Here is a 13,164-nt window from a genome sequence, read left to right as displayed (position 1 = left end):
AGCAGCTGATCTAAGCGGTCAACTCTAACTGAAATTCTGCTGCAGACTGTAATACATACAGCATGACTGGTAGCCATATCACTAATCCATGTCTCTAAAGGTTGCTGTTGTCACTCCTACTGGTTTAGACCTCCTTTTGCCACTGCATTGCATCCATTTGTCAGCTTAAAAAAACAAACGCCAAACACATAAAAAGCCTCATGTCACAACTGACATTTAGAGCAAAAATTTGCCTTTGTTTTTCTACCTACCCTGGTTGTTTGCCAACCTGACCATCAGTCGTGCTTTTAAATCCTAGTAAATAGACCCCAAACCTGAAAGACTCATTTGTGTCTCAGAGTACCCACCTGGAACATATACACAACATATATGAGGGATCTTGTTCAAGATTCTTGGAGAAGTCTGTTGCCTTTGTCTGGAATGCTCTTCCCATAGATTTTTTGCATAAGGGCTGCATCTCATCACTCAGGACTCTGCTTATGTCACCTCCTTACAGATGCCTTCTTTGAACCCCCACCTGTAATCTGGAGAGGCACCAGTGCCACCACACACCCATACACAGGTATGTATGAACATGGGCATGCATACTGCCTTTGCCACTGCTGATCACACTTCATCTCTTTATCCTGATCTACGTGTATTTTCTATAGAGCATTTACTATTATTGGAAGCTCCCTTTCTCTCCCTTCCTCCATGCAGGTGATGCTTGTCTGTATCTCTCACACAAATGGAAGCTTCCATTGATAGCACTTGCTCTCACTCAGCATTCTCAGGGAACATGGCAGCATTGGGGTGGAATGGTTCTTCATGGGGCAGCTGTCACCTCAGCCTCTGGTGATGGGATGCCAATAGTCCCCTCCCCCCCCCATTCCACAAAGTTCTCTGGGGTGCTTGTTTACAGCTGTGTCCCCATCACTAGGTACACAGTAGGTGCTAGATGTGTATTTATTGAATGGTTTAGTTAAAAACGAAGAAATGAAACAAGATCTTTCTGTAAATGAGCCTATAAGGGAAAACACGGAATATGAAAGCACCAAGAGTTGGAGCTTCCTGTCAGTTTACACAGCATTTCTCAGTCACGTACCTACTGACACTTTGAACCGGGTAATTCTGCCTTGTAGGATGTTTAGCAGCATTCCTGACCTCTACCCACTAGATGCCAGTGGCACACTTCCCTACCAGATGTGAGAAAAATGTTTCTAGATGGTGTCAAATATCTCCTTGAGGAGGGGTGGGGAATTGCCCCTGGTTGAGAACTACTGGTTTAATCAATAAGTATTAATTTCTGCCAACACAAAAAGAGTCCTTTTGTGAAGATCTAGCAATACAGAGGTTTATCCATGCAGACTGGACACATGATCCTGACATACTATTTAACTCACATATACCAAATATGTAAATCCCACCAATGAAATAGTGTCAAGCTGAATGTTTGCCTAAAGCCCTTGCCAATATTACTCATCCAATACTAATGAAGAGTCAATATTGAATAGTACAAGCAGTTTAAAAACACGTAGCTGACAATAGCTAATGGTCAAGGATGTTAATCAATATCTTTCCTAATTAGCTAGGTAAAAATGTAATCTTTTGTCCTATCACCAAGCATTTCTCTTTATCATGCTGCCTGGAATTATACTAATGACACTCATAACTGCACTTTCAAATTTCCTCCTTTGAGTGAATTAATGTATCTAATGTGGTCTGTATTCTTTGCAAAGGAACAGATTGGCAGATCAGAGCTCCCCGCTCCATCTACCCCCAAATTTGCTAAAATTCATCAAATTTTACATTTAAACAGGTAAAATGTTGACATGTAAATTATACCTCAACAAATCTGTTTTTAAAATTTTCTGTAAAAAGCTAATGCCTCTAATATCTATAATCTCTTTCTGCTGCTGCTGAGACCAGTTATTCCAAGCATCATGTTTTATGCTTGGATCTCAGACAAGACATCTGCTAATGCAGAGGTAACTACTGGGTTTATGTGTTTGCCATTGGGATGGGACACTAAACAGTTTTCATTCCTTAAAATACCCAAGTTGGTCTGTTACTATATGTTACTCACATATTATTATAGTGAGGATTGGTGTTTTAGCTGCTGAGTATCTCCCTTAGCATCTTAGTCAAGCACTGTACCCCCACTGTCTGGAGAGTAGGTTTTACAAGCTTACATACCTACACATGACAGGTGACCATGAACCCCATCTTCCTTGAGCCATTTGCTCAATGTTTTAGACAAATTTACCACATGTCAGCCGTTATACCATGAATAACAAGATGACTGGGACAGTCCTTATCTCTGGAGAGTTTACGATTTATTTAAGAAATCAAACTAGAACAATTTTGGGAGAGATAAAGCAAATGCAAATAATTTGGAATTTGTTGTTTATTATTTTTAAAATAATAAATCTGAACTTAACAAAAATTGAGATTGGGCATTTTGTATTTGTCAGAAGGAAGGTCTAGAAGGAGAATAGGATGGTCAGACAAACACTCCATGAAAAGGAGGAAGTTCCCTGCATGGTTACACCTTCCAACTTGTGTCTGTTCCTCCCCACTGTTCATTCCTCTTTTTCTGTAGGTCATTCCTGTCCAAGTAGAGAGGAAGCAGAGCCTGTGACTATTAGTCACCATGGCCTGGTCTCTCCATTGAGAGTAAATGGAGAATTAATGTCATTATCTGTACAATTTATGAAACTCAAGTCAGAATAACTATGTAAGGGCAGAACAGGTTTCTATAAGTTTAATTCAATTTATAGAATTCCTATCAAGGATTGATCCACTATGTTTCAGGTACTCCATTGGGTTATGCTGTGAGGGACATAAGATAAATAGATCAAAGTCTTTGACCTCTAGGACCTTCCAGATAATTGGTTAGCTTTTCAATTCACTTGCCTTATATAGACATGGCTTAAAAATAACTTACTGAATACACTGCAGTCTCTGGGGCAAGGAAGGGTATGTCATTTATAGACTCTGGTTATTATTTATTTATATCTAGAGTATCTGGTAAAAGCAAGAGATCAGAAAATTTTCATTGAATAAATGAGGGAATCAATAGATATGCTGCCAATGTAGCGATAAAAATAGGTTATCCCAAATCCTCACATGTTTATACATCTTCATATACAGGTATTCTCTTGTTCAGTTTCTCATTTTATCCTCAAGTCAACCCAGAGTAAGGTGATAGAGGTAATGATCTGATTTTAGACTGATCGTCAGAGATCTAAGACCACACATTTAGTAAGTTAGAGAGTGAGTGACAAATCTATGTGGACCTTACAGTCCAAGGTATGTGTTTCCAACAACAATGGAAAAATAGATTAGGGGTGTGATACACACAGAAGGTCCCAGGGCTGGAGAGACTTGGGATGTCAAAGACAAAGTCCTACTTCTTCTCCCTTTTCAGTGGGAAAGCAATAAAAAAAAATCAGTATACCAGTGGCAGCTGGAGAGTTGGCAGGTTCCTCAAGAGAAGGACTGTAAGCAATGTCATAGGCTGAGAAGATGGATGGGGCCCATTTATGCACTGGGGCTGACACATAAATGGAGTCCTGCCCAGTTTGACTGCCCTTTCTTCAAAGATGTCATTGACAGATGAGTATCTAAATGTTTTTGTTTAAAATTGAAAACAAGAAAAAAAGTAAGAAGAGAATAAAACAAAAACAAAACAAGAATCTCTTTCTACTCCAAACAGATACATGTAGCCAAGGAGCATGAGAATACCAGATCAGGCCTGGGAGCCATGCTGGCCTTTCAAAGTCGTCCTTGACAATTATTTGCAAAATTGTACACCTTTCTTTTCAGATAAATTTCAATTTAACACAAGGATTTCATTGAAACCCCAAATGACTGCCAGTTGGCTGGACCCCATCTGCTGTTGTAGGCATACTGGTGGGGGACAAGCCTGCTCACATATTCCATGTTCACCTGCCAAAACCAGGCTTCTTCCCCAATTAAAATGGCCTTTTTTATTTTAGAGTGGTAAACAATGTCTACTTAATTTGAGGAAAATACACAGAAGAAAGTTAGGGAACCTAATCACGCAGTGACATGATGGGTGAGTCAGAATCAATGAAACTTGGGGGAAGTGCTGAAGCGGCCACTCTCCTTCTGAAGACAGAAAGGTCCTCCTGAGGTTATTGCTATCATGGTGCTGCATCTGTGGCAGCCTTCAAGATCAAACTGAGAAAATGTGTTTTATCTTATGCCTACCAAACACACTGAGAAAAGAAAGGTTAATAATTGCCCAGTTTAAAAGTTAAGAACTCAGTTCATCAGATAACCTTGCTTCTTTATCTTGTTCTGTAATTATTTTTTGAAAATGAGGATCAGTTGACACTTACTGAGCAGCAATAAATAAGGGGATGTGTCTTCTATCCATTCAAGGTGGTCTCTGGCCAGTCATATAACTCAACAGTAGACCAGCAAACCCTTTGGAAAAGTCATGTTATCCTCCAGACTGGATGCACAGTACCTCAGCTGAGTCCATGTTTCACCCTTACTCAGCCAAATACACATTTATCATGTATGAGATGCTTAGAAACATCTGGGCATAGTTCAATGAATTTGGACAGAAGTGGCTTGGAAGGGCACAGTCATCTTAGGGTCAACACAGAGCATCCTTTGGGATGACTGAATGAGAAACCTCAGGAGAAGGTTTTAAAAAATAAATTTCAAACAGAGAGACAGACAGTGTTGGTCAGGTCATGTCACTGACTGGTGCTGTGTGTGGCACCAGGTGCAAAGAGATAACATGCCTCCAGAATTAGCTGGCTGGGCAGCCTGGAGGTTAGCAAGTCTGACCTCTTTTAAGCACAAATAAATGTTGCTGAGTTAAAATTATGATCCTGTCTCCTAGTTTTGTCAAGAAACATGAGATACTAAGTGACAAAATTTGAAGATAGCAGCCATGAATCCTTAGAGTCCTTATCTCCTGGCTGATTAGTTACAGGTCTGCCTAGTTTAAGATGAGCGCCAGGTCAGATACATAAGACTATCTTACTTGGTATACCCAATAACCCATATATTTATGGGGACAGTTATGAGGAACTGTCCCCAAATCTTTCAATACCAGTTAATATAATTAGGACACATAAGCTTAAATCAGAATAAAGTGGGAAAAAAAACCCTGGTGTTTCCTAGCCAAAGAATAACCACTTCAGACCTGTCTGCTCTATTTGCATTCCTTCCCACAAACATTCAAAAAGACACAGAAGTTGATATTCAAATCCACCCTCTAGTACAACTTGTTGAGGGAAGCTGCTCCAAAACAAAAATCACTCCTTTTGGTAAATCTAGATAATATCAGGATGGAGCTTGGAAAGTCTTACCCAGCCATCAACCAATAGTTTCAAGAATTATTTATCAGAAATAGATGATGTGCCAAACATGCTTTTAAGCTCCATTTTTCCTAGCAGCTGTCCTCCAAGGAGGGCTTGTGGCAGTTTCTGGCCCTTTAGGCCAAATACCACCAGTGAAAGTTCCCAGCCAGCCACAGATATCTACTGACACTCCTGAGAGCCAGAGAAATGGGAAAAGCCAGAAACAGGTTTTATTTTTTTTCTTTTTCTTCTTCTTCTCCTTTTTCTTTTTCCAACAGTTCAAGACTCTCAATTGCAAAATGTTTTGGCTTCTCAAACCCGGCACCTGCAGATACATTTAACTCTAATTCCTCAGGGGGATTAGGGTGATGAAAATCTCAGGCTCACTGGAGAAGGGCACATTTCGGCTTGTATTTGCCTAAAACAAGCCCACAATCTCCTTGTAATGCTCAGTGTGATCCTAATGATGTAAGAGTATGAGATCTGGTGCTTACTTTAAATGAGCACACTACCTTTTGCCGGGAAAGTCTCCTCTGCACACCAACGTTTCTTACTGGCTCAGAGTTTAGGAATAGAAGTCCTGGGAAAGATTTCTGTTTTCCTATCGAATACAACCAGCTGTCAGAGCTTTGGATTGGAGGAGATGACACCAAGATAAAAAGGGAGTAATTTAAATTTTTTTCCTTTGAAAACAAACTTTCTAGTACGTAGAAATAGTTGGCTGGCCAGATAAGCGGATGCCTTGCTTATTTTATATTCATTGATTGAAATCCACTGTTTACCTGCTACCACGGGAGATTTCCGTTCATCCAGGAGCTGGATGGAGGTACTTGCTGTCACTACATTGCTTTTGTTGACTGTTCCTATAAGAAGAAAAACCAAAAATGGAGATAAGTCTAGAGCACATGTTAAGAGAGTAATCATATTGACTCCGAGTCACCAGTGCTACAGATGGTGCTGGGGCTCGCTTCCCAGAACCCGCAGCTGGCCGCTATCAGCACAGGTGCTGGGTAGCCTTCCTCCTCACTGAAGGATCTATACCCGGAGTCATGGCCACCTAACACTGGGGGATGTTCAGCCTCTTCCCATCAAAAGTACTAACCACCATGGAGAGAGCACATTTTTTTTTCTAATTTGTGGTTACTAATTGCAGTATTTAGTTGTGTCAGTAATCATATTTATATTGCCATTCTAAATATAGCCATGGAGAGCTGCATGAGATAAAGTTTTGAAATTATTTTTCAAGAAGTTGAGAACTTTAGATCTGATTTGTTAGTTAAAACTTTACTGAATTATAAATTTCTAATTGTAAATCCTGCTTTTTCTTAGCAAACTATTCTAAACAGAAATAGAATTGGAATGCAATTCTTACTCTTTTTAACATGCTAACAGTAAGGCATTAGTGTTAAGAGATTTTTAATTACTAACAATGGTTCCAATAGTCATGAATTAAAAGATGCTGAGTACAAATTCCCAGCTAGTTCCTGCCTTATAAAAGATGTTCAATGAATGTAACTTAAACGGAATTTAGAAGCAGAAAAAGGCAGACATGAATTTGAATGCTCTTATGACCAAAACAATTAAGAATTTCTCCTGGCCTAGGTCTGAGCATTAATGAAAACCAGCTTGTTTTCCAGTGTGTATAGGTATTCAACACAGAGTCACAAAAACGAGAGAGAGCTCTGCTACAGCACTGGTGATTTTTAACATTTTCCCCTGAATCTAAAAGAGCCATGAAATCTTCTAAGATATTATGTCATCCATAACTTTACCATGAAAAAGGTAGATTCTTTTCATTACATGATTTCATTGAAAGTTAAATGAAAACACCACTTGCCAAAAGTCAATTAGGCAACAGCCTTAATCAGAATTCATTTTTTTCCAGACATAATTCTTTGTAGGAAAAATGGTGAATAATAACCAAGCAAACTGAAACAACAGGCCACCCAACACATGCACACACACACACACACAGCACTTTCGGGGGTGCTCACATCTCCCACAGCTTCTTTCAGTCCAGTTTTGGGCAAAAGTTACTCTGTCACAAAGAATAACTTAGTGACTCCAGATCTATTAAGCTAAGTTCTATTTTTTTTTCTTTAGCAGACTATGAAAAAGAAAGTATTAGGTGACTACATGATAGGAGACATTATTGGTAGGTTTGCAGCAGAATGAGAAGGTCCACAGTCTTATTTGATATATACAGCAATGAAGTATGTACAAGTAACAAAAAGAAAGAGCTCTAGTCTGGAAACTGATGTTTGAAAACATACATGTGTATGGGCGTGGGTACACATAGGCCTGCCAGTGAAGGAGCACAGGCTCCAAGAGCCTCAGATCAAATGGAAACCTAATGATAATCTTATTGAAAATCTCACCCAGCAGGGGAATGTCTATAGTAATATTTCATCTTTTCTTAAATATCTTCATTAATGAGGGACCTTCTTTATAATGAGTCCATTCAACTAATTATTAGACAACTCTCATCATCATGTCTTATGCAGATTTCAAAAGAACCTTTTCTGAAGGTGTTTTCACTCATGGCAATGAAATGAAGGGGCTTTGATGCTGAGCATTCAAGAGCCTCCATTAGGGTTGACTTGAGAATGCTTGTATGAGGTTAATGCAAAGGGCCCTGATATAAAACATAAGTTCAGACTGAACTGTCTGGAGCAATCCAAGTTCACAGAACTGGGTCTTATTCATCTCTGACGTTTCCATGATGTACAGAGCCTGACACAGAATGAACACTGACAATATTGGATGCATGAGACAAGAAAAAGCCAAGGACAATTGGAAAGCATTTCTGGTCTGGCGTGCTGCTACAGCTGGGGTTGGAATAAGACAGTGTGCTATTCTTTTCTGGAAGGGGCTGACCTTATTTTTTTATATAATATCACAAAATCTTAAGACTGGAAAAATCATTGGCTACATGCCCCCCATTGGTCACTGCAGCCTTCTGTGAGGAGAGCACAGGCTATACAAACTCTTAGTCCTTACTCTTGCATGTTGATTTAAATCAGTTCCGTGCTGATGGGGAGCTGTGGGCCTCCAAAGTGATGTGACTTGCTGAAGGTTTTGGCAAAGGATGTTATGCCTGCCTGAACTTTCTTTAAATAGGGCCGTGACAGCATTAAAAAATCTTCTGAGAAGTTTGTATTTAAATTCCACATGGTACAGAATAATGGTCCTGCTTTTGAAATGCTCATTGCAAAACCTGGCTAAGCAAGAAGAGCTTCATTTAATTTGGGGTTGTTACACTTACACAACAGGTCACTGGTTCAGCACTGGGCTGATATTCAGCACTGGCTCTCAAGCCTGACTTGGGCTCCCCTTAGCATTCAGCAGATCCCTCATACTCTGCAGGAAATGCCCCGGCCAGCAGGACCTGATGACAGAGCCCTGCCTCCAACAAGGACACCCACCTGTGCTGAAGGGGATGGAGTAGACGAAGCTCCCTGCAATCTGCTCAGCAGCTCTTCGGTACCAGAGAGGGAAATGGTCTGCATTAAAAATGTTCTCCTTGTCTCCAGCTTTCAGGAAGTCCCTTGAAATGGAAAGGAATAAGAAGGCACAGCACCTCTCAGGCAAGGAAAAGCCAGACCCAGGTGCATCCCAACAAACAGCCTTTGTCAGATAAAAACAGTGTTTGCCTTTAGAACCCCAACCTGTCTTTCTCAGAGGGCCTGTGCAACTAGATGTACCTATGATGATTCAGAAACATCTTGCAGAATCCTGGCAATCAAAACCTCAGTGGGTGAAATTATTTTTCCTAGATTATCTAGTGAACTAACAAAGCCTCAAGAAATCATATCAGAAGACGAAAGGGCAGTCAGAAAACTTTATCTTGCCTTAAAATCCACCACATGGACACAGTTCGTCCTCAGGAGGACCTACTTTTTAAGTAGATCTCACTCTTCCTAGAAAAAGTGTAAAGGAGGTAAAGTGGGCCCACGTGGGGACCTTTGCTCCCTTCTTCCCTCCTCCCTGCTCTCCAGCCAAACAGGACTGCTGCTGGTCCCTCTGTCAGTCCCACACCATCCCTGCCTATGGGGCAGCTTCTATCTGGAAGGCTACGTGCACTCTCTCTCCTTCCTGTCAAAGTCTTACTCATTTCAAGGTGTGCCTCAAATACCACCTATTGCACAAACCCACAAAGTCCCATATGTATGTCTGCCCCACACTGGGGCCCACAGCCTCAGTCCTTCATACACAGCCTTCCTTTCCCTCAGCTTTATCTACACAATTGTCATGCCTCCACCTCACACGTCCCAAGATCTCTGAGAAAAGGAGCTTTGTTCACATTTTTCTATCCTTCCACAGCCCTAAATGTACTGAAGTGCCAATGAGAGTTTCTTGCTTGAGTTATCAATTGAGTCACATTTACTCTCTAGCACCTGAGTGCTTGGTCTTGGCTGATAGGGTCCAACTCAGGGGAGGAAATAACTGTCTGGTTAGTCCACACTCTGCAAAGATCATTCAGGAAGGGAGGGCAATCAGGGGACAAAGTGTATGCAGGGAAAAGGCCACTGGTTGAACCAGAAATGGCACCATTTTCAATCCAGCCATTTGCAGCATTGAGTTAGATCATCCGACCATGGAGAGGAATACTCAGATATTCTCTATTGTCTCATCACGGTCGAATTTATGTGCTAAATTGTAACTCATTGGTTACTAGAAACTACTTGAGCTTGGCATCCAGTTTAGGAAAGCATTTCATAACTTTAGGGTATGGCCAACCTGTGATCCCTTGATCTCTTCCAAAGATGCAGGACTCACTCCTTTGACACAGAGCCCACGCTGTCAGGGGCCACCCTCAGAGTTCCTAACACCGAACTGTGCCTCTCTGTAACTTATGCCAGCACATCCTGATTCCTCCCTAAGGGCAGAGACCTTATTTTTCTTGACATTCTCACATCCTACCATTCATTATGTGCTTTGTATATGCTTAATGATCACAGAATATGTCAAATCTCACCCAGATAAGAACATCTCAAGCAGTAAAGACAATTTGCTACATCTTTTCCAAATAACAGTTCTCAGTTCTTTCAAATCCCTCATAAGTATGGACATCTTTCTGTGTAAGGGCTCTCTCTCTGTTTGGTTAACATCCCTATGAACTTTTGGGCTACTGGACCTGCACATAGTTGACCAAAAATGGTCTGGCCTTGCTGCCTCCATTTGCTTATTGATTCTCACCAACAGGATAATGGTCCAGAAATTAAAATCTTATTTTTTTAAGCTGGAAAAAGCACTCTGCTCTTATTCAGAAGGCCAGCTTTGAAGCCATGAGCAAGACTGAAAATGTACAGAGACCCTTGGGCTCTATAGAATGATGGGTGTGGGGAGTTCCTGGGCCGGCAGCACAGACAGCTCCTCTTGGCTCTGCTGTACTGCACTAGGTCACTTCCTGAGTCTAAAATCGTAAGGCTTCACAAAAATTGAAATGTGAGATTTTTCATTGTTCTTTGGGCATGAGGGTCTTCATAAGCCTCCTTGGAGAAACATGGGAAGGAGACAGTTGCCAAGCCCTGAGTGGAATGAACAGCTGCTTCTACACTCAGCCACGGGCATGGACATAACATGTTCTCTTATGTCACTTCTGGTCATTGGGAAGATTCACATAACCACTGGAGCAAGGTGCCCTTGACATGCAGGTGCTATAGTGGGCCCTTCTGTAGTCATTCAGACTGTATGGTGGAGAAATTCAGGCTTTGGGGATGACAGGCAATAGGTCTGGAACACTGCACCTCTGGGTGTCTGGTGCCTGCTGGGTAGAACCAGACCATGCTGGAGGCCAGGGCAGCACTCAGGAGCCTGCAGTGCTCTGCTGTGCATGTGAAAGGGTCTGGTTGACAGGAAACCTTGGGAGGCATGACAACTACAAAGTAGTGATTCAGAAGGAGGCAGGAAGGAGAGGCCTGATTCCACGGAATCTCTGAAAACACTCTTCAGGAAGATAAACACTTCTGGGTGAGGTAAAAGCCTTCTGCTGTGTCGTAGGGGCTGTTGTGGTATTGTTTAAAATTTGTCTAGGTGTCAGGAAGAGCTGAATGACCTTGAGTGAGTTACTTGAGTCAGTTATTGAGTCTCATCTACAAAATGAGAATAGTAATATCCTTACAGGATACCATCAGATCACGCAGCACTTCAAGTCAGAGGGCTTTGTAAACTGAAAATGGCTCAAACAAATATATGGGATTCTTAAAGCCCAGGAGTTTCTTTCATTCTCTTTGGGTCAAATGGAAATTGTAAAGTGCTCATATCTGAAAGTTAGGACTGTGGGGGAAGGAGAGCAGTAACTACAGTGTGGAGGCTGGCATCACTGGATGCTGTGCATGCTACCTGTGACCCAAGAGGCCACATTCAGAACATACTGTTAATACAGAGGATGATGACAGGTTATGGAGGCCATGAACTATAATGGAAACACTTCCAAGAGCAGGCAGTGGGGATAGGTGGTGGAACTCCAGTATAGGAGGCTGATGATAGTAAAAGTTAGCTCTGGGATGGGAACATTGTATTTAGTACTCTCCCCAAAACTTTTACCTCTTTCTTGTATGCCCTTAAAAAAACAGAAATTCTGAAAGCTTTCTAGCTCCAGGTAATAGAGTGTATCCAATTAATTGGGTCTCAGTGAATACCATTTGATTGGAGGAGGTAGGCAGGTCTAAGACCCTAAGACAATAGAACTCAAGGTGCCTCTATATGAATTAATGATACATGTTTTTCTAAGACAAATGAATTATTTCATCCATTTAGATATCTAATGAGTGCTCACTCTGAGTCACTGTAATATCACAGAGACTAGAACTCATAGTTGTATATGAGTTTCTAGCTTCTGAAAGCAGTTTCATATCTATGAGTTTTTGGTCCTCACAGTAACTCAGGGAGATCATCACCCCATTTTTCAGATGTACAGAGTGAAGGCAATGAGTGAGACAAGCCAGGTGCATATCTCAGCAACCCAAGCATCATGTGGTTGTCTTTCAACTGCCAAGACAGCACAGATAACAGGCTAGCAAGATGCCATGTTCTGTGGTTGTTATTTTCTTGTTTGTTTGCTTTGATATCAAAACAAGCAACAGCCTTCATCTTTGAGCACTAGACAGTCTATCCTTGTGTCTCCTGTTGCCTCTCTGGATCCTAAAGGGAGAAGGTGACATGTATCTTAATGCTTCTATTTCTTTCTAGAACTTGCCCTCTGGAAAAATAACTGTTCAAGGGTAAAGGCTAAATGAGGGCTTGAAAAAATAAAGTCACAACTATAGCCAGCTTCCTAAATGACAAATATGAGATGCTGAGAAAGAGAGTCCTTGAAGAGGAATTAAAATCAAGTCCACAGAACATCTAAAACTCTATTGACCTTCCAGACACCAGATTTGGATTTATGAGATTGTCTAATGGTGTCAGGGCCTCATCTAACAGACGCAAGAGCACTGCTGAACTGAGCTGGATGGAAAAGAACCCCTGCTGGGTCACTAACTCTTAGTTATTCACCATCAGGTACCCCAAAGGTCACTGTGTGTGAGGTTCTCCAGTAACCTCTGAACCCTCACATATATACTTTACAAACTTTGTGATTCTCAGACACCATTTGTTCCTGGCTTAATAAGGTCTTTTGCATTATAGGAAAGAAACTGAGAACTTATGAACAGGCTCAGAAAAGACTTCCCAGGTTTACACCAGCTCTGGACAAACACCAATGTGGAGAGTTAAGGCCCTGTGGCTCTCTGAAGACACAAGAACTGAGCAGTGGTTTTAGGCCATCTGGGTACTGGATTTGGCAATGCTCTGCACACTGTCCTTCTGTGTCTCTTTGGAAGCATAATGAAACATT

At 41.3% G+C, this 13,164-nt stretch overlaps 1 protein-coding gene across 1 annotated transcript in view; it reads right to left on the bottom strand.

Annotated features, from left to right (window-relative positions):
* Positions 1–13,164, bottom strand: part of CACNA2D3 (calcium voltage-gated channel auxiliary subunit alpha2delta 3) — an 867,352-nt gene that overhangs the window by 159,840 nt on the left and 694,348 nt on the right. The window contains 2 exon segments of the mRNA XM_028518873.2: positions 6,107–6,187; positions 8,750–8,871. Coding sequence (XP_028374674.1) covers positions 6,107–6,187; positions 8,750–8,871 — 203 coding nt within the window.

The sequence above is a fragment of the Phyllostomus discolor genome, chromosome 7 (genome assembly GCF_004126475.2).
Source record: "Phyllostomus discolor isolate MPI-MPIP mPhyDis1 chromosome 7, mPhyDis1.pri.v3, whole genome shotgun sequence".
NCBI classification, from domain to species: Eukaryota; Metazoa; Chordata; class Mammalia; order Chiroptera; family Phyllostomidae; genus Phyllostomus; species Phyllostomus discolor.
The sequence above is the reverse complement of the archived record's forward strand: the minus strand, read 5'-3'. Positions and strand labels throughout refer to the sequence as shown.